General features: G+C 39.7%; 1 protein-coding gene across 1 annotated transcript in view; it reads left to right on the plus strand.

Moving 5' to 3' along the window:
* Positions 1-745: 745 nt before the first annotated feature.
* The window catches only part of SRPK1 (SRSF protein kinase 1), an 82,635-nt gene continuing 61,614 nt past the window's right edge, over positions 746-21,766 (plus strand). Inside the window, 4 exon segments of the mRNA XM_006903590.1 lie at positions 746-855; positions 857-996; positions 999-1,205; positions 1,208-1,343. Coding sequence (XP_006903652.1) covers positions 746-855; positions 857-996; positions 999-1,205; positions 1,208-1,343 — 593 coding nt within the window.

Consider the following 21,766-nt stretch of genomic DNA (forward strand, 5'->3'; position numbering starts at 1 on the left):
ACTTAAACTGTAAAATTTAACAAAAAATTCATTTATAATGTTTTCACTGAGTCACACGTGCATTTCTTTTAGTCTTTTCCGTTGCTCCCACACCTTTTCTTTTTCACATGCCATCTTTCCTTCACCTTCCTAAAAAAAAATGGAGGCAAAAACTGACATTTTTTTAGGTTGTGGTTGTGTACCAGACTGGAACCGACTCATAGGTAACCCTCAGGCGGGTTCTCAAAGACTGTAAATCGCAGGGCAGGAGACTGTCCATCTTTCTCCCGCGGAGCAGCTGGTGGATTCGAATAGATCAGGCAAAGGAACTGGAACACGCCTGATTAACACCATTGTACAGGTCAGAAAACTGAGGTAGCTGTTAGTTGTCTGCGGGGTTCTGGTTTAGCACGCAGGGAAACTCAAGATCTCGCTCCCCTGCGTCTTCCTAAGGGACTTTTTCTGGTAAGCAAAAGAAACTGACTCTGGCCAGCTTTCAATCTTGGACTGCCAACATCTCTTTAGATTCCAGATCTAAAGTTTCTTTTTCTCCTGCCTCGTCCACTCTCTGCTGGCCGCTCCCCCATCCTCGGGAGCAGGTGGTAGAATCCGCGCTCAATGCGCAGGCGTGCGGTATCATGCAGCGGGGGCGGGGCTTGGGGCGGGACTAGGGGCGGAGTGTGTGCGGACTAGATTTTGGGCCACGGCGGGAGCCGGAGCCTTCGCCACACGAGTGCGCAGGCGCCTGGCGGTTACCGGTCTCACCATGGAGCGGAAAGGTGAGCAGTGGTGCGGCCTCCGCCACGAGGGGCAACGGCCTCCGGGGCGAGGCCCAGGTTAGCGCCAGGAGCTTTGCCTGCTCTCTGTAGTCCACTCTGGGCATGCGGCGCCCCTCCACTGAGGTGGCGACGCCCCTCGCCCCCCGCCGCGGGGCTTCTGGTCCGCGCCCCTTATCCAGGGCGACCTCCCGCGCCGGCCGTCACCTCCCCTTGTTCCCCAGCGGGCCAGCCAAAGCCTGCGGCCACTGCAAAGCTCGACTCTGGGCGGACGAAGGAGACCCACGCCTGCCGTCCCCTTTACCCGGCCCGAGCCCCCTCCGGCGCATTCCGCCTGGTCGCTGCTCGTCGCCCCGTGGGCCGAACGCCCCTCTGCCGCCCGCCTCGCGGAAACCGCGGCGTTCGCCCTGCAGCCGCCCCCGAGGCCGGCCCCGCACCCAGCCCTGGCACCCTACTAGGTCTCCACCCTCACCTTGGTCGCCTCCTTCCTTCCACATCCGCACTTCATCAATCCCTCTCTCCTGCAGTGCTTGCGCTCCAGGCCCGAAAGAAAAGGACCAAGGCCAAGAAGGACAAAGCCCAGAGGAAGTGAGTCTTGTACCCCAACATCCCGTCCTTTGGATTGCCTCCGGCACCTCCTCTCTAGTTTGGTGTCTTGAACGGGCGCTGGCTTCGGCCACCCTCCTGCCCCAGCCACATGGCCTCGGTGCGGCCTGGGAGGATCGCTTTCCCACGAGGAGGGGAGCTTGTCCTTTTGAACGCCAGGCCTGCAGGAAAGGGTTAGTGGAGGAAGCAGAGCCCTCCAGGGCCACACAGCTCTAGAAGGGGACAGTCTTCTCTTGTTTGAACCACCCACCCGGCGCTGGTAGATCATTAACAGTCTATTCATGAACACTGGTCTGTTTTCAGTACTTCCCGGCATCTTAACTTACATCCACCTGCTAAGCAAAAGGTTGGTGGTTCAAACCCACCAGCATCTAGAGAGAAATTTGCAGCAGTTAGCATCTTTAAAGGTTTGCAGGAAAGCCTTCGGAAATCCTCTTGGTGCAGTTCTCCTCTGTCCTGTGTTTGGGGTCAGTGATTGCAGATCAATTCGAGGGCAGTGGGGTTTTTATTTTGTTGCTTTTTTATTTGGTCTGTTTCCAATACCTGTTTCCCAGCATCTTACCTTCTTGAATGAATTTTCTGTATTTACTTTGAGTTCTGTCAACTCAGACATTCCCTTTCATAGAGGAGGACATGATGCTATCTCTTGGGCTCACCATCTTTCTTAGTCAGGAGTCGGCTGTGTCTGTATAGGCAGCATCGTTACAGCGTCTGCTCTTAACTTCACAGTGAATGCATTTACCTCTGGAGTGGCAGTCACAGAGTGGTGGGCAAGTTCTTGAGCTGTTAAGTAATACTGTAGATGATTTTTGTTTGGGGATGTTAAGTGGAATGTGTTCAGTTTTATCAGCAGGATGCATATAGGGTGGTTTACTGCTGTTGTGGGAAGTACAAAAGTTGGTCATAGTCTAGTTGAACTTCTATTTGTTTTCTCCAAAGAAGTTGTGCTAACTTTAATGGGAAATGATCATGGAAATTTGCTTTGTGATAATTTGTGTTCAGAAAAAAAACTTCCATCAAATTCTTAATTGTATTACATTTACTTAATGTTTATTTTCTTTGCATTCTTTTCTGATTTTGTTTTATGCAGTTTAGTTTTGTGCTTTGCTAATCAAAATGCATTTCAAAGGCCTTCCTAGGTTACCTAAATGAATAACACCAGAAAAGTGAGACAGAGGGAAAGAGCGACACAGACACACACACACACACACACACACACACACGTACACACGTTGTGTGTGTGTGTGTGTGTGAGGGACACCAAATGTTTGAAGACAATATATGATGATTTTTAATAGAACTAAAATAATAGGTTGGGTTATTTTTTTCTTCCTTGTAAGGCCACATCTACTCATTTCTGTCTTCTAAAGGAATTTTATATTTGGTAATGTGCTTAATGACCAGGACATTTAAAAGTGAGTTCAAGGGGAGCGCTGGTGGCCTAGTGGTAAGGAGCTGCAACTACAATCCCAGAGGCGCACGGTTCGAATCCACCAGATGCTCTGCCGGGGAAGGAGGGACAATCTCCTCCTGTACCAGTCAGATCTGATTTGACCGTACACTCACACAAAAATAATAAAATAAATTAAAAAAAAAAAAAGTGAGTTCATACATATGTGAATATGTTTACCTTATGATGATCCATTTATTGATTGACTAAATTTTCAAATCCTGGGCTGATGTAATGGAACAAGGAACTAGCCTGGTTTAATTAAGTTACTCTTTTTTTTTTCCCCTATATCTTAGTTTTACTACAAGGAGGCCAGGTGGTTTAGGTAAGGAGGTAACGCTGCTAACCCAAAAGGCAGATGGTTTGAAGTCACCTATTGCTTTGTGGAAGAAAAATGGGCAACCTCTTTCTGTGCAATTTTCTGCTTCTGAAAACCTGCTGGAAGGTCATCTATGAGTTGATTTCCACTCAGTGATACTTAACAGTTTTACTATTATTTGTGAAACTGATAGGGGAATGTGTTTCTTTGGTTTTACATTATGTTTTCTGCTTGAAGTAAGGAGGTGGTGATTTCATTATTCATTGTCTTGATTAAAAAATCATTTGTCCTGGACTATATTAACACTTAAAAATTAACCTTGCATTTTGCTTTTGGGTTGGTGCTGACTCTAGTGGGGTTTTGGAGACTACAAATCATCCATCTTTCTCCAGTGGAGCTGCTAGTAGATTCAAAACCCCAGAGAGGCATGTCACCTCTGGGTTACCACAACTGCCTAGGAACTATACTACCAGAGCTCCCTAAACAATAATTAGGTATATGTATTCAGATTATTATAAACTTTAATTTTAACCCCAACTATTCATTACTGCGGATTCTCTGTATAAACTATTTCCCAAATATCTGAGTTTTGGATTGTATGTTGCTTCTCCATTCACTAATATGTATAACCAGTGTTCTTAATTATTATTGTATTTGGATAAAAGAAAGGGATAATCCAGCAGTCATTTTAATGGATGTCCTATATAATGAACTTTGATAAATAACGAGAGTATAGAAAGGCTTCAGTCCTTTTGTTTATAGAGTCGCTGTGAGTCGTGCTCATCAACAACTCTCTAACTTTGGTACTTTAAATTAAGGTTAAATGAACTATCTCCATTGACTTATAATTAACTTTTTTGCATTAAAAAGAATAGTTTTCCTTTATAATTTTGGATTTCATTTTTGTCCAGCATCTTTTAATGTAGCTGAAATAACTGGTTGATTAACATGGTTAAAGTACTGTACAGAAGTTTAAACACATTGCCACACACTTTTTAAATTGATGACCGTACTTAGAAACACATTTGCCATCATTTGAAGCAAGTCACCCTGACTTGGGTAACCTGACAGTTCATACACTCTTGATGACTTCCACACATGTTGCAAATGAAAGCAACTAGTTACCAGAGAAAGGAATATATCAGGGCATTTGATCTTTGGTTTGAGACCTATCTCTCTCATTGCCGTTGAACCAGAAATGACTCATAGCTGACCCTCCAGTAGATTTTTGAGACTGTAAATCACATCACAGAGATGTCCATCTTTCTCTTTTGGAGCAATTTGTGGATTTGAACCACAGAAATACATGGCCTTTTCGGTTAGAATTGCAGTTTTTTACTACTTACATCATGGGAACTCCTTGAGATGGGTCTAGTTCTCTGTGTCACTCTTTAGCAGTCTGACTTTGGGCAGGTTACTGAAGGAAACTTTCGTATTAAAACTGATAACTCAGTCATAATGAAAAAATGATCAGGATCTAAAGGTGTAAAAAGCAAGTATTTAAATAAAAACCTCTGACACTTTGGAAGAGTGGTGAAATTTTAATAGCTGGAGCTCAACAGGGCTGCCTTGTTTTTCCAGGTCTCATGCATTACCCACCTTTTATAACAGGATACCACTTTTATCTTGCTCATTTTAGCATAAAGAATGTTTTTCTTTGAAACATTTTCACTCTCACGAGTTTACCTGTGACAGAAAATACCATCCTTAGTTTATTTTTTTATGATAAGGCCACATCTCCCTGATAGTTTGAATCGACCAGTCATTCTGAGAAGGATTGGACAGTCTCCTCCCTTGCAATTTTTTTTTAAATAAAATTTTTTATTTTAATTGTCATTGTAACAGAAGTTTACAGAAAAGTTAGATTTTCATTCATTCATTGTTGCAATCCTCCCTTGCAATTTACAGCTTTGAGAGACTGATGGAGGATCAACTATGAAGGTAGCTAATTTTGACTCTGGCAATGAGAGGAAATATAAATGGTATGTAATTTAATCATGATGTGTTACAGGAATGGATCTTCACTCTCCTGTTCTATAAATCTTAGATAGATGGCTCTACTAGATAACCAGAACCCAGATACATGAAATAATACACCCCACAAAACATGGAACTGGCCTGTACCGAGCCAGATCTGAAATCTAGGGCTTCTGCCAGCCAATTCAGTGCTCTGTAAGTTTTCTTTCCTTTGGATTCTTTCATGGTGCTAAAATATTTCAGGGTTTTTTGTTATGTTTGAGTAATTCCTTCCCCATTTCACTTTTTGAGGCACTATATTTCCTTAACACTAGGTAGTATGCATCTGTGAGCTGGACAATGAATAAGGATGACAGAAAAAGAATTGAAGCCTTTGAGCTGTGGTGTTGGAAAAGAACACTGAACATCCCATGGAGGGCCAAGAAAACAAATATGTCTTAGAGAGGGTGCCACCAGAATGCTCTTTTTAGGCAAGAATGATGAGGCTTTGATGAGGCTTTGCCTCACATACGTGGGTCATATTGCTAGGAGGGGCTATTTCTTGGAGAAGGATATGATTCTGGGAAGGGTGTAGGATCAGCAAAGGAGAGGAAGATTATCGACCAGGTGGACTGACATGTTGACTGCAGCAGTGGGCTCTTGTATATGAGGAAGTGTGAGGATGGTGTGGGATAAAACCGAATTTAGATCTTTTGTTCGAGGGGTCATTATGAGTCGTACTCAGCTTGACGGCACCTAATAACAGCAACAAAAACGGTGACATTCTCCATTTTACTTTTTCTAGGTCCTTCTTTTAGAATGTTATAAATTTAGGATTTAACTTTAAATATGACATATTCCAAAGCCCTAAGTACTTACTTAACCATGCTGTCTGCAAGTGTTAATTTCTTGTGGTAGGTCGAACAAATATGCTGATGATTGAGTGAGGCGACTTATAGATGAAGGCCTGAGAGATCCTGATGTGTTTAGGTAACTTTCATGGCCCAGTGGCCTATGTTTCTGAAAGATCACAGAGCTTACTATTCCTTTCAATTCTCACTTTCAATATTTATACTGGTAGCTATGTGCCTGTATCTGTTATTTGTCATAAACTTTTATCATTTAACCCACTTTAAATCTGTTTTTTGAAATTACTTCCATAGAGTATAATTTCAAAATGCATTTCATACCCAAGTTTATTACTTAGTTCAAGAAATTTAGGCAATAATGTTCACTATATTTGCAGTTAGAGAACTTTATGGGGTCAGTATAAATTTTGTAGTCAAATTATTTAATTGAGCTAGAGAAGTGCTTTTACACTAACAGGTCTGTGGAGTCAGAGGGGAGTTAGTAGTTTTATTTCTTAATTTTCAAAAACTACAAATTGGAAATTGTTGTTACGTGCTGGTGAGCTGACTAACACATTGTGACCCTGTGAAGATTGGCTCTGAACTTCTTCCTATCCAGAGCCAACCTCATCATCTCCGACACACCTGACTCCATTACCACATTCATAGTATCAATCCAGGGTCTACCTCTGCCCTTAAGCATGATGTCCTTCTCCAAAGACTAGTCTCTCCTTACATGTCCAAAGTAATAAACAGCTTCAAAATCCTTGCCTCTAGGGAGGAAACTAGTTTTACCCTCTTCAGCACAGACCTATTTGTTCTTTTAGTAGTCCGTGGTATGTTCATTACTCTTCTCTAATAACTGAAACTTCAAGGCATTAGATCTTCTGTCATCCTTAGTCATTGTCCGGCTCTCTGATGTGTAGCAAGTAATTGCAAAGACCATGGCCTGGATCAGGTGCACTTTAGTATCTAGACTGACATTATTATTCTTATAACTCTGGAGAGATTTTTTTTTCCCCTTTCTTTTTTGTGTACCATCAAGTCAGATCTGACTGGCACAGGAGGAGATTGCCTCTCCTTCTCCAGTGGAGCATTTGGTGGATTTGAACCATGTTACTTCAGGATTGTATCACAGCTTCTTGCCACAAGGCCACCAGCGCTCCCTTGGAAAGATCTTTGACAGCAGACTTTCCTAAAGCAACTCATCTTTTGTTGATTGTGGATCCAAGCAAGATGAAATCATCAACAACCTCAGTCCTTTCTCCATCTGTCATTAAAACCGCCTGTTGGCCCAGTAGTAAGGATCTTTGTTTTCATAATGTTGATATGAAGGCTGCAGTCCTTGACCTTTATCAGCAAATGCTTCAAGTCCTTAGTTTCAGCAAGCAAGATTGCATAGTGCATGTTGTTGATGAGTCTTCCTCTAATCCTGATGCCACATTCTTCATAAAATATAGCTTCCTGAATGGTCTGTTCCACATATGGATTAAAAAAGTATGGGGAAAGGATACAGTCCCTACTTGATTTTGAACCATGCAGTGTTCCCTTGCTCTGTTTGGACAATAGCTTCCTAGTCTAAGTGTAGGTTTCACTTGAACACAATCAAGTTGTTCTGGGATTCTCATTCTTAATGTTAGCGATAATTTGTTGTGATCCACACAGTCAAATCCCTTTGCATAGTCGATAAAACACAAATAAACATTCTTCTGATACTCTCTACTTTCAAGCCATGATCCATCTGACATTAGCAATAATATCCCTCATGCCATGACCTCTTCTAAATCTAGCTGTATTTCTGACATCTCTGTTGATATGCTGTTCCAGTCAATTTGGGATAATCTTCAGCAGGATTTTGCTTGCATATGGTAGTAGTGATATTATGAGATTAAAATTATCTAATTATCTAATTTTCACATTTCTGTTGGGTCACTTTTTTTTAAAATCATGATTTTAATGAAAGTTTATAGAAAAGTTGGATATTCATTTATTCATTCTTGCAAAATTTCCTCTTTTCTCCTCTCTTCCTCCTACATTGGTCCCCTTTGCAATGCACCTCTTATTCTGCATTGTTGTCATACATATAATGTCTAATTATATATTCCTTTTAAATTGTTCATTCCGTCATCTATTCCAATGCAGTGTTTATTATCTGTCCACTCTTTTCTTACTCTCTTCCCAACCCCATGTCAGTCCTGCTTTATAACAATAATGTTATGTAGTATTATTCCATTGTGTGAATGTAGCATTTGTTGATGGACACTTGGATTGCTTCCATCTCTTTGCTATTGTGAATAACACTGCAGTAAACATGAGTGTATGCTTATCTGTTTGAGTGGCAGCCCTGAATATATTTCCAGTAGTGGAATTGCAGGGTCAAATGGTATATCTGTTTTCAGCTTTGTGAGAAAGCACTAGACTGCTGTCCACAGTGGTTGCACCATTTTACACTACCACCAGCAGTAAAAATGTCCAATCTCTCCACAGCCTCACCAGCATTTGTTGATTGTCAGCATGTTGAACTTTGCTATTGTTATGGGGTGAGATGATATCTCATAGTTGTTTTGATTTACATTTCTGTGATAGCTAGGGTTTTTGAACGTCATGTGTTAGTTTGTCATCTGAATATCTTTGATGAAGTGTCTATTCACATCTTGTGTCCATTTTACGATTGAGTTGTTGTTTACTTTTTTCTTGTTGAGGTGCTGGAATATTCTATAAAGTTTAGCTATGAGTCCCTTGTCAAATATGTCATTGGCAAATATTTTTTCCCAATCTGTGAGTTTCTTTTTTACCCTATTGGAGAAGTTGTTGTGCATAGGGATTTGATTCTTAGAAGGTCTCATTCGTCTATTTTGCTCTCTCCTGGTTGCAGGTAGGATCACCTTTTTTGGGGAAATGGGAATAAATATGGATCTATTCCAGTCAGTTGGCCAGTTAGTTGTTTTCCAGGTTTCTTGGCACAACCTGGTGAGCACATCAAAGGCTGCATATAATTGGTGAAATATCTTGATTGGAATTCTAGCAATTCCTGGGGCCTTATTTTTTGCCAGTTCTTTCAGGGCAGCTTGAACTTCTTCCTTCATTATCATTGGTTCTTGATCATTTGATACTGCTGAGGTTTTGTGTCAGTCAGTCCTTTCTGATTGGAGATTAGAAAGGAAAAACTCATTTATCCAGAGGGAGTAGAAAATGTCAACCTGAAAGATACTTAAAGACTAAATGTTTATGCTTAATGATGTACTTTGGAAATTGACTACTTATCAGTCTCTTTCAATGTAGTCTTATTTATGGTTTTGTTTTGTTTTTTTTTTTTTTTTTAGTTTGCTGTTTTCCACTAAGACTTGGAAATTGTTTTGTATCAGGCTACATGGAGTAGGCTCATTTAGCATTCTGTTATATGAACAAACTATAACTTACAGTTTCTGTTTGTGTGTACATACACAGAGAGACATAGAGCCCTGCTAGTGTATGCAATATATTGGGTTGCTAATGTTAAGATCTTGGAAGCAGGATTGATATCCACTTCCTAAACTAAATGCCTCTGGAACCTCTATGAACATAGAGAAATGATGTTACTTATAGAACAACGTTCAGATCTTTTGTTCATAGGGTCACTATGAGTCATTTTTGACTTGAAGGCACTTAACCACTACTAACTGAGTCTAGTAGTGTTATATTTTGGAGGAACATTCTTCTAAGTTGTACATCACTCTTCTCTCATTTGCTGTACTGAGGTAATCTGTGTTTGCTGTGTTTCTTGTGCCATTGCAGTGTCAAATGCCATTAACGGTTTCCCAAGGTGGACAGTGTTTGGTAGAGCTCCTGGTTTAAAGCAGGTTTGGAAGCAGGAGTGGTATCCACTTCCTAAACAACATGCTTCTGGAAACTCTATGACTTGGAGAAACAATGATAGTTATAGGAAATCATAAGGTCTTTTGTTCATAAAGTCAGTGTGAGTTGTCTCGACTCAACAGCAATCAACAACCACCACCACCTTAAGGTAGGTAGTGTGCATCCACGTGCTGCTCTGTAGGAAGAAAATGAAGCCGTCTCCTGTAAATATGTACAGCCTCATAAGCCCAAATGGAATGTCACTATGAGTTGAAATCAACTCACCAGCAATGGGTTTGGTGTTTGGAATATATGTATGTGTGTATATGTTTATATATGGTATTGTGTTGTCAAGTCTACCGCAACTATCATAGTGATGCTACGAACAACAGATTTTAATTTGCTTTAATCTTGTGCCATTCTCACTTGAGACCGTTACAGCCACCATAGCGGTCCATCCACAGATGCAGCCCTCAATGTTCTCACCATATTGTGCCAAGAAATCTGGAAGACAGCTAACTGGCCAACTGACTGGAAGAGATCAATATATATGTTGTGTACCTTGAAGTCAGAACTAACTCATAGCTGACTTGCCTGTGGGATTTCAGAGATTATAAATTGCATGGGAAGAAATTGCCCTGTTTTCTCCTGTAGAGCAGTTTGTGGATTCAAACCATGTGCCTTTGTATTGGCAGCACAGTTTTTTACCACTAAGCCACTGTAGTTCATAGATACATATTTCAGTGTTGTGGTGCTGGAGCAGAGTCTTGAGTATCATGAACTGACAAGAAAACAAATAGGTCTGTCTTAGGGTAAAACCAAGTTTCTCCTTGGAGGCTAAAATTTTGAAGCATCTCACATACTTTTGGCAGAGAGACCTGTCTTTGAAGGACATCATGCTTGGAAGCATGGAATGAGAGCATGTTGTTGTTGTTGTTAAGTGCCGTCGAGTTGTAGGCAACTCATAATGACCCTATGAATGAAAGACTGGACACTTGTATAACTTTCATCTTTTCTCCAGATTCATAGGGTTTCTGGAGGCAAGATGTTTTGGGAGTGAATACCACTTCTGCTTCCAAATTTGTTTTAATTGGGGAGCTCCACCAAACACTGTCCACTGTGGGTAACCATTATTGCATTTGACACATCTGTGTCACAGCTTGACAGTGTAAGAGAGGAAAACTCCTAATGAAATGGATTGACTCAGTAATTGGGGCAGTGGGAGTAGGTGTGTTGGAGTCAGTGTCAGAGACTAGTTAAGCACAGGGCAGGCTTCAGGGCTGTTTTGTGTAGGGTTGCTATGAGTCACAGGCTACTCGACTGGCACATAACAACAACAGCATATACACTCAAACTCAGCTCAGGGCTGTTGAATTGGAACCAACATATCCATCTGACCATTCAGCAGGTTTCTCGAGGCATTTCAGTGCAATTCTTTACAAACTGCACCACCAGAGCTCCCTTTTACACAGACACACACACAGTGTCTAGCGCTCGCTCACGCTCTCCTGTCTCCCTCCTCCCCCCAATATCTCTTTCTCTCAGTACAGTTTTAAATGTTCCACGATGGACTGCTTCCAATTTCTCAAAATTCATGACTTAAGATGGATGTTTCTTTTGCATAAATCCTTTCTCTTGTTGGTAATTATTTACTTTTTTTAGACAGTGATCAAGGGTTTATTGAGAAGGTGATATTTGAACAAAGTCTTGAGGACTACTCAAGGGAGTAGTTTGAAGGGCCCAAGTAAGAGTATTCTTGTATTTCCTTTAGCCACTGGAACTGGCTAGTATTACAAGTGCCACAAATGCCTTATCAGGTCCATTTGGATAGTGTCTGACTACATATACATTGGTTTGTGATGTGGCCTCCTCTCAGACACAAGGCCATAGTCACAGCAGGACCCCAGAGCCATAACACAAGCAGAAAGAGTTACATATATATGTGTATATTTTATTTACTCATCTGTGTCTACATGTCTCTCCCAGAGTGGTATATCTCTGTCATGCTTACTCCCATTAGGGTGTCACTGTTAAGTTGCTGGCGAACAGACAGCAACAAAACAGTGACACTGATGTGCCAAATGTGATAATGGTTACCCATGGTGAACAGTGTTTGATGGAGCTTCCCCATTAAAACAAGCTTGGAAGCAGGAGTGGTATCCCCTTCCAAAATGGCTTGCCTCTGGAAACTCTATGAAGAGTCCTCAGGCCCTTTGTTCATAGGGTTGCTATGAGTCATCTATGACTCGACGGCCCCTAACAACAACAACAACATAAGATACATTATGATCCCAAAAGTTTATAATAGAGTCAGGCATCCTAATTGCAGAACAGGGCATAGTGAATATAACCAGTTGTAGTGAATATAACTAGTTGTAATGAATACACCAGTTTCTAACACACAAAGCATATTTCTCTTGTGTACAACATGGTTGTACTATTTAATGGTACAGTGCTTATATTACATAATGTTTATGTTGGCTGTCATAAATAAATGCTTACTTTATTGGCTTATATGTGTACTGTACTTTCTGCTATCTTTTAAATTTATATATATATATATATATATATTTTATTTTTTTTTTTACTTTGTATTATCTTAATGTGAACTTTACCTACTTGTAAATAAAAAGCTCATGTTATGGTACAGTTTGACTCAGAGGCATCTGATCTCATATTGTCTGCCTATTTAATTTTGAAAGTATTATCATAAAGTGCATTATGGTTCTCAAATGTAGCAAAACAAGTGCTAGTGTTAGCAACAATATAAGGAAAATGAGAAACATGAATTAGAAATGAAACGAAAGATTATTACACAACTTAAAGGTAGAAAATCAGTGAGTGCTATGGCTTACAATTGAGGTTTGTTCACACAGCTTGCAAATCATGTGACACCCTAGTTCACAGAACATTATGAGGGGTAACTGACACATGACTGTATTTGAGAAGTCTTTTCAATTCTAATCAGCTATATGTCATCAGGTTTTAATCTAGTTTTCCCTTTTTTTATTGCCAAAGCCCAAGCTTATTGCTGACAAGTTTGAATCTACTCATAGCTGACTCTTCAGCAGATACTCTAGCAGCTAATTTACATGGGAGAAGATTGCCCATCTTTCCTCCCACAGAGTAGGTGGTGGATTTAGAACTGCCTGCCTTTGGGTTGGCATTTCTTTACCATTAGGACACCAGAACTCCTTTGTTGCCAAAAGGAAAACCATTTAGTTATATCTCTATTGGCATGCTTCTGTCATTTGCCTATTTTTATATTGAATTATTGATTTTTTTCTTGATCCTAAGAGCTTTTTATTAAGAATATACCTTTTGTCTTGATGGGTTTTTATGTCTCAATTTGTGTTAGCCTTTCTATTTCATTTGTCACTTTATTACCTCACATCCAAGTAAACAGATTTAATTGTAGCTAGTCTGTCTTTTTTGCTTCTCATATTTTCACTATTAATGATCAGATCTTTTTAAAAAGAATGTTTTTAATTGTATAATCCCATGGAAGTACTTTAGTTGTTGTTTATCATCAAGTTGGTACCAACTCATAGCTCACCCTCCAGAGGGTTTAGAGAGAGAGTGAATCAATTGCGTGGGAGGAGATTGCCCAACTTTCTCCCAAAGAGAAACTAACTGGTAAATTCAAACTGTCACTGTTTGGGTTGACAGCACAACTCCTTACCACTAAGCCATTAGAGCTCTTCCTGTTGAAGTACTTTAAAACTGTGTTTCTTGAACTTGGCAGAAGTCTTTCCTTGTCTTTTTCCACTCTTAAGTTTCTGTTAGTGATTTTACTATGGTGAGGCCCAGAGAATTCTAAATTATCTTGTTTCTCTAAAGGGAAATGGACAGTGCATTGGAGTCATAAAAGACTATGAATTCCCTTATCAAAAGTGAAGAAAAGTCTACAAATGAAAATTATTTTTTATTATTGTTTTTGTGGGTTAACTATAGTGATTGTCCCCTTTCCACACATTTTAGGAAAATTTCACCCTGTGCTTCCCAAATATTCTCTATTGACTTGGGAACTAACTTCATTTTCATTATCATTCAGGGATTTCTTCTTCCTATTGGATTTAAAATGTTACCAATTTTTAATATACTACCAAGAGAAAAATACAGAATTACCATATTATTGACTGTAAGGTGTGCTTTTCAGAAATGTGAAAGAGAATAGGAATGAATTATATAATAAGATGCAGTAGTTCTGATGATATGTGGAATTGAGAGTTTTATTATCTTTTTAAAAGATTTGCTATTGTGTACCATAGATTAGAAACCAATCCATAGCTTATCTTCTGGTGGGTTTTCAGAGACAGTTAATTGCACAGAAGATTGTCCTTCTCTCACAGAGTGGCTGGTGGTCTTGAACCATGTGCCTTCAGGATTGTTGCTCAGCTTCTTGCCACTTGGCCACCAGTGCTCCCTTTTAAAAAATTTACTATAGAAAATTTTGAATAGAGGCCTTCCTCAGATTGTGATAAGAGTTCCGTTCCAAACTCTGTCTTAAGTGGAACTTGACTGTAGGCAGTAGAGTTAATAAGGCAACAGTTTATTTTAATAATATACTTTTCCATGTACAAAAAATGTACACACTTCTAGATCCACTGAAACAGCTTTAACATAATAATACAGTTGTAATTTTAATTCATATGGCAAACTGGCACTCTTGTTACAAACCATTGTTCCCTTGTATTTTAATATATTCCGTTTTATGTTTTTGATTCAGAAGTACAGATTGTATACGAATAAAAATAGAAAATAACAAAATTTTCATATGCCTGTCATTGTCAACAATTTTGAGCTTATGATCAGTGTTTATATATAGGTTGCTCTCTTTTCACTGTACTTTTTGTTCTAAAGCAAATTCTAGATAAATCATTTCACATTGTATGGACTCTTAGGTTTTAAAAGTATAATTACAGGATTATGAAACTTACACATGCTATCAGATCTTTAAAATATCCATATTTTTTGCATCTTCCAAAATGACCAATAAAGATTTGTTTGATTGTAAACTCATACATTTAAGTAATTTCTTTAGGAAGCATTTTTTGGTTGTTAAGATGTGCTAGTCATACTGCTTTTTTTGGCTTTTTGGGCTGCTAATCCAAAGAGGTTCCAAATCTTCAGCTGCTCCTTGGGAGAAAGCTGGGCAGTCTCTTCTTGTAAAGATTTACTGTCTCAGAAACCTCATGGAAACTTGGAGAGTTGCTGTTTGTCAGACTCAATAGGAATGCTTTGGTTGTTGTTTGGTGACATCAAGCCATTGTCAACTCACAGCAGCCCTATATGACAATAGGTTTTCTAGGTTGCCAGATGTTTATTCTGTGGAGCCTCTGAATGGGTTCAAATCAAATAGCACCTGAGTGCTTAACCAGAACTCCTTCACTTGATTGAGGACAAAATTCATATAACGTAAAAGCCACTCACAAGGTTTTGAATAATATTCACAGAGTTATACACTGCCACCACAGTCTTAAAACTAATAATTTGTATCCCAAAGAGAAAATTATACCAGTTAATAGTCCCCCTCCACATTTTGCCTCACCCCAGCCTTACTGATCACTAATCTGTTTTCTGTCTCTGTAGATTTACCTTTTCTTGATGTTTCATAGAAGCAGATTCATACCGTGTTCTCCTTTGTAACCGCCTTCATTTCCCCGTCTTTGCCAATTAGAACATGCTGGTGGGGTAGTCTGTAGGGAGTTGCACCACCTAAAAGGCCTAGACTCTCTTTTTTGCCGATCCTCCCTCTATCTTAACAGTCAGTTTAATTCACCAGCCGAGAAAGATGAGCAGTCTCCCCATGTGATATTTCACAGGCTCAGAAACTCACTACAAGGGGTAATTGTGAGTTTGTTCTTCATTATAGTCCATAAGTATATTAGACTCAGTCTGTTGTGTCTTCACTAATTTTGTTGTTGTTATCATCCTGTATGACAATATGGTTGTGTTAATTATAAGACTCAGGGATTTTTTTTAACCTTTTTGATTTTTGTCTGAGTTACCTTTTTTCCCTAGTATTCAACAGCATCAACATTGTTAGTAATTTTCTTTTTCTCTGGTGCGGATGAAATTGTCACATGACTGTGCAACAGCTGTCTACCAACGATATTACTACTGAAGAAAGCATACTTTTTGTTGTTTTTCATAGGGTATATTTCTACAGTAGACATTTAGAGTCAAAATGTGGAGATTTAAAGTTGTAAAGTCTAGTAGCTCCTTTTGCTTTCACTTTTTGATTGTATAATTTGTAAGGAGTTGGTCTGCCAATGCAAACATTTATGCTTGTGATGGTTCGAATCCACCTGTAGCTCTGCAGGAGAAAGAGGGAAAATCTCCTCTCGTGATTTCCAATGTTAGAAACCAATAAGAACTTCAGATATGAATTGATTCCAACTTGATGGCAGTAAGAGGTTTTGTTTTCACATATCTTGGACTTATTCCCACCCTCACCCCCACTGAATAATTTAAATCACCTGTGTTTATAGCTTAGAATGAATATGAGATATTTTTATTATAATGATTAATTTTCAAAATAGAACGTTTGAAATGTTCAGAAGATAATGGAGTGAGCCTCTTCTAACAAAAAAGTGGAAATAAATGTTGTTTTTCTTAGATGTGTCTAGAGTTATAAAGAAAAAAATAATATATTTTTTAATCTAATAAATTATTGCCAAGCCAGACATTCTTCTGGTATTCTCTGCTTTCATCCAAGATCCATCTAACATCAGCTACAGTATCCCTAGTACCACGACCCCTTCTAAACCCTGCCTGGACTTCCAGCAGTTCTCTGCTGATGTGCTGTTCCAGTCGTTTTTGGATAATCTTCAGTAGAATCCTGCTTGCGTGTGAAATCAATGAGATTGTTCTGTAGTTTCCACACTCAGTTGGGTCACCCTTCTTTGGGATGGGAACAAATACAGATCTCTTCCAGTCAGTTGACCAAGTGGTTGTTCTCCAGATTTCTTGGCACAACTTGATGAGCACATCCAGGGCAGCATCTGTTAGCTGAAATATGTCAATTGGTACACCGTCTATACAGAGCAGGGCAACACCACATGGTTCAAAATTGAGAAGGGTGTACGTCAGGGATGTGTCCTATCTCCATACCTTTTCAACCTGTATGCAGAGCAGTTTATCCGAGAGGCTGGGCTCTATGAGGAGAAGCGTGGCTTTAGGATTGATGGAAGATCTAGCAACAATCTGTGTTATGCTGATGACACAACCCTGATCGCTGAAACTGAGGAGGACCTCATGCACTTAACTGCAGAGGGCCAAGGACTGCAGCCTTCAGTATGGACTGAGGCTCAATGTCAAGAAGGCAAAGATTCTCACCACTGGACCAGTCAGTAGCATCAAGATGGATGGCGAAGAGATTGAGATTGTTCACGGCTTCAGTTTGCTTGGCTCCACAGTCAACACTCTTGGCACCAGCAGCCAGGAAATAAAAAAACGTATTGCGATGGGAAAGTCTGCTGTTAGGGACCTCTCTAAAGTACTTAAGAGCAACAGGGTCTCTCTGGAGACTAAGGTGCGCCTGATACAGGCCATGGTCTTTGCAATCACTTGTTATGCATCAGAGAGTTGGACAGTGACTAGGGAGGATAGAAGGAGAATTGATGCCTTTGAGCTGTGGTGCTGGAGAAGAGTATTGAGAGTACCATTGACTGATGGGAAAACAAGCAGATTCATCTTGGAGAGAGTTAAACAGACTGCTCCTTGGAGGCAAGGATTCGGAAGCTTAGTTTGACATACTTTGGACATGTTGCAAGGAGGGACCAGTCGTTGGAGAGGGACATCATGCTTGGGAGGGAGCATGGACAGTGCAGGAGTGGAAGGCCCTCTTGATTCAGTGACTGAGGTAATCGAGATGAGTGTGTTGGAGACAGTGCAATTGGCACAGAACAGCAAGTTTAGGGCTGTTTGTTGTACATAGGGTTGCTATGAATTGCAAGCAACTCGATGGCACATAACAACAACAACAATAAATTATTTGGTTTTGGGGAGAGAAACCTATCTATGCTTTTAAATGATTATGCTTCTTGCTTAGTGATTGCAACTATGTGGTGTTTTTTGGGGTTTTGTTTTTTATAAGCTATTTTGAATGAAAGTTGAGAAACAGGAGTTGGTTAAAGCCTATAGGTTGTAATCTTTGTCTTCAGGGTGAGAACCAGAAACCAAGCACACTGCCATTCAGTTGCTTAAAATTTAGCCTAAAGCATGTGAGACAAAGTTTCTCCATCTTTGCCTTCAAGGAGCACTTTGTCCAAGACATATTTGTTCTTTGCCAGTCTATGGAATATTCAGTACTCTTCTCCACCACCACAACTCAAAGGCGTTGATTCTTCTGTCTTCCTTATATGTGCCATAGGTTTGAGCAGTAGGAAAACAAACAGATTTGTCCTGGAGAGGGTTAAACCGGGTGGCTCCTTGAAGGCAAGGATTCTGAGGCTCCATCTAACTTACTTTGGACATGTTGTGAGGAGAAGACCGGTCCTTAGAGAGGGACATCATGCTTGGGAGGGTGGAGGGACAGCGCAGGAGAGGAAGGCCCTCTATGAGGTGGATTGATTCAGTGACTGGGATAATTGGGATGGGAGTGTCAGAGACAGTGCGATTGGCACAGGACAGAGCGGAGTTCAGGGCTGTTGTACATAGGGTCGCTATGAGTCGCAGGCGACTCGACGGCACATAACAACAACCAACCAAATAAATGATCCAAATAATTCTGCAAAAAAAAGACTCAAGATATAAAAAAATCATTCTGCATTTAAAATCTCTCATGACTGCACTGCCTTTCATATAAAATATTTGAATGCTTAATTTAAAAAAAATTAAAAACCTTTTTTAATGCCTCAAGGCTTGATGATTAACTCTTCCATTGTATGTATGTTCGAAGAGGTGGCAGAGGTAATGATGAAGTAAGAAAGATGAAAGAGAAATGTCTCTGTTGTAGACAGTTGGGAAGGGGCCCTGGTGGCACAGTGGTTAACTACTTGACTACAATTCAAATGTACCAGCTGCCTTCCTGGTGCAACATGTGGCAGTCTGCTTCCATAAAAATGACAGCCTTGGGAATCATGTCAGGCATTTTTGCCCTGTAGAGTTGCTATGAGTTGGTATTGTTTCTTTGGTAGCAGGTTTGGTGTACATTTGTGATTATGGGTTTACAAAGTGAAAGCCACAAGGGCTCCCTTAAATACTTCATCTTGTTGTGTGCTGTTCAAGTTGGAATGGACCCAAAACTGTCCCTCAGTGGGTTTTTAGAGGCAGTACATTGCATGGGAGGAGATACCCTGTCATGCTTCTGTGGAGCAGCTGGTGGATCTGAAACATGTGCCTTTTGTATTGTAGCGCAGTTTCTTACCACTAGGTCACAGAGCTCCCTAAACCCTTTTATAGTGACCCTCTCTAACAGATTGGAACTACCTGTCCATAGGGTTTGAGATGCATTATTGACACAGTGGTTCTAGCTGTGGGCATAAAGCACAGTAGAGATTGTGAGAATAGCACGATATAGGACAGGGTTGGTTCTGTTGTACGTAGAGTCACTAAGAGTCTGAGCTGGCAGTACCGTGAGAATAGCCCAATATAGGACAGAGTTGGTCTGTTGTATGTAGAGACACTTTGAGTCTGAGCTGGCAGTACCCAACAGCAACAAAGACAGCTTCGTCTCCAGGGCACCTTTTTAAAAGTATAATTGAGCCAGGCTGCCTGTGGAACCCAGACTGCTTGAATTAAGAGATTATCAGCAGGGTGCCTGTTTATTGTTAAGTGTAGACCCATGAACTTGCCTGAAAAGGAGGCTGTATGAAGTTTAGCAGGATCAATCCAGTATTATGAGACTGACACACAGCCTACTAAGCTAAAAAAGCACCTCAGGACCAGCCCTATAAATGCCTAAACTTGATTTGAGAAGAAGCTAAAATTAACAGTTACCATGCTCCTTTATGCCACAATATTAAATATTTCCTTAGTGCAAGGACATTCACTTATACAACTGTAAGGTCATTATCAAAATGAGAACATAAAACATTAAATCTGTTTTATAATTTAAAGACTTTAAAAATTTCTAATTAATATCAGTGTTCATTGTAGAAAAATTATTTGACAGAAATGGGGAGATGAATTGTCCAGAATCCAATACAGTTTTATGTCTCTCTTAAACATTTTATAGCTTACTTTTTCTTTCCTGATGTTGTTTTTGTGGAGTATGGGTTTTTGGGGTTTTTTGGGGGTTGGTTTGTTGTTGTTTTTTTAAAAGAATGTGGCCATTTATTTTATAGAATTCCCTTAATTTGGGTTATCTGTTTCTGTTTGATTCAGGTGTTATGTATGTTGAGGAGACATCATAGGAGGAGGGACTTCATATCTGCATCAGTACTGGTGATGCTACCTTTGATTTTCACCAAGTTCCTCCTGGTATAACATTATATATAGTGTACAAATTGTTATAACATTTACAGTGGCTGCATCAGTAGACTCAGATACAGCAGTGACTGTGAGGACAGGATAGACAGTGTCTGTTGCACATTGGGGCCAACTTAGTGGCACCCAACAATAAGTTTGTAAGGAGAGACTTTGACCTATGTATTTTCCCCCCCTTCGTTGACATTTCACCATTAATTTTAGCTTCTTGCTCATTCTTGATGATTAACTTTACCACTTCTTTATATAGTTGTTGTTGGTGATTGTTGTTGTTAAAGTGCCATCGAGTTGTTGGCGACTCATAGTGATCCTATGAACAAAAGACCTGAGCACTTTTATTACTTTCATCCTTTCTCCAGGTACATAGTATTCTTTTATTAGGGAGAACATTTCCTTTTCATTTATTTAATCAGTGTAATCCATCACATCAGTAAAATAAAGGAGAAGAAACACAGCATCGTTTCTGTTGATATAGAAAATACATTTGACAAAATTCTACACCCTTTCCTGTTAAAAACACTTGCAGAGTAGGACTTGAAGGGAACGTCATCAACATAATTAAGCATATATACAAAACCAACAGCTAGCTCAATGGATAAAGATTAAAGGCATTCCCCTTGTGAACTGGTATCAAACAAGGATTCCCTTTATTGTCATTCCTGTTCAATATTGTATTGGAAGTTCTAGCCAAAGCAGTACACAAGAAGAGTAAATAAAAGGCATCTAGATTTGCAAAGAGAAAATAAAATGATCCCTATTTGCAGATGATATGGTCCTTTGTATACAATATCTTAGTAAGAATATTACTGGATCTAATTGCCCAGTTCAGCAAAGTGACAGAAAAAAAAAGATCAACCTGTAGAACTCAGTTGGCTTTTTCTACACTAGCAAAGTGAACTCTGAAAAGAAAATAAGGAAAACAATGCCATTTACAGTAGCCATCCTAAAGATAAAATACTTGGGAACAAATCTAATAGAGATACAAAAGACATGTACAAAGGAAGCTACAAAATACTACTAAAGAAACTAGAGACCTACATAAATGGGAGAATATACCCTGCTTCTGGTATACTATGCTTATGGATCGGAGAGCTTAACGTTGTGAAAATATGGCAATAAGGCCCAAAACAGTGTGGAAATACAATGCTTTCCTTATTCAAATACTGCCATTTTTCAAAGAGGCTTAAAAAATAATTTCCAGCTTTAGATAAGCAAAGTGATAATGAAGAAGAAAAATGATAAAAGAGGCTATAAAGTTCCTGATCTCAAAAACTACTGTGGTGGTGGTTGAGGTGCTGTCTAGACCAATATAACTCATTGCAACCCTATGAATACAGATCGTACTTTGTCCTGTCTTGTGCCATCCTGATAGTTTCTGACATACTTGTCTTTATTGCAGCAGTCACAAGGTGACTTCATCTGGTTGAGAATCTTCTCTTTTGCCAGCTGCTCCTCTCATGTAATTTACAACCTCAGAAAACCTACTGGAGGGTCAGCTATTAGTCAGTTCAAGCTTGACAGCATTGAGTGATTGAGTGATTTTTTTTTCTTTTCCCTTTTTTTT

The sequence above is a fragment of the Elephantulus edwardii genome, unplaced genomic scaffold (assembly GCF_000299155.1).
Source record: "Elephantulus edwardii isolate Elephantulus edwardi_28Jun2011 unplaced genomic scaffold, EleEdw1.0 scaffold00017, whole genome shotgun sequence".
Lineage (NCBI taxonomy): Eukaryota > Metazoa > Chordata > Mammalia > Macroscelidea > Macroscelididae > Elephantulus > Elephantulus edwardii.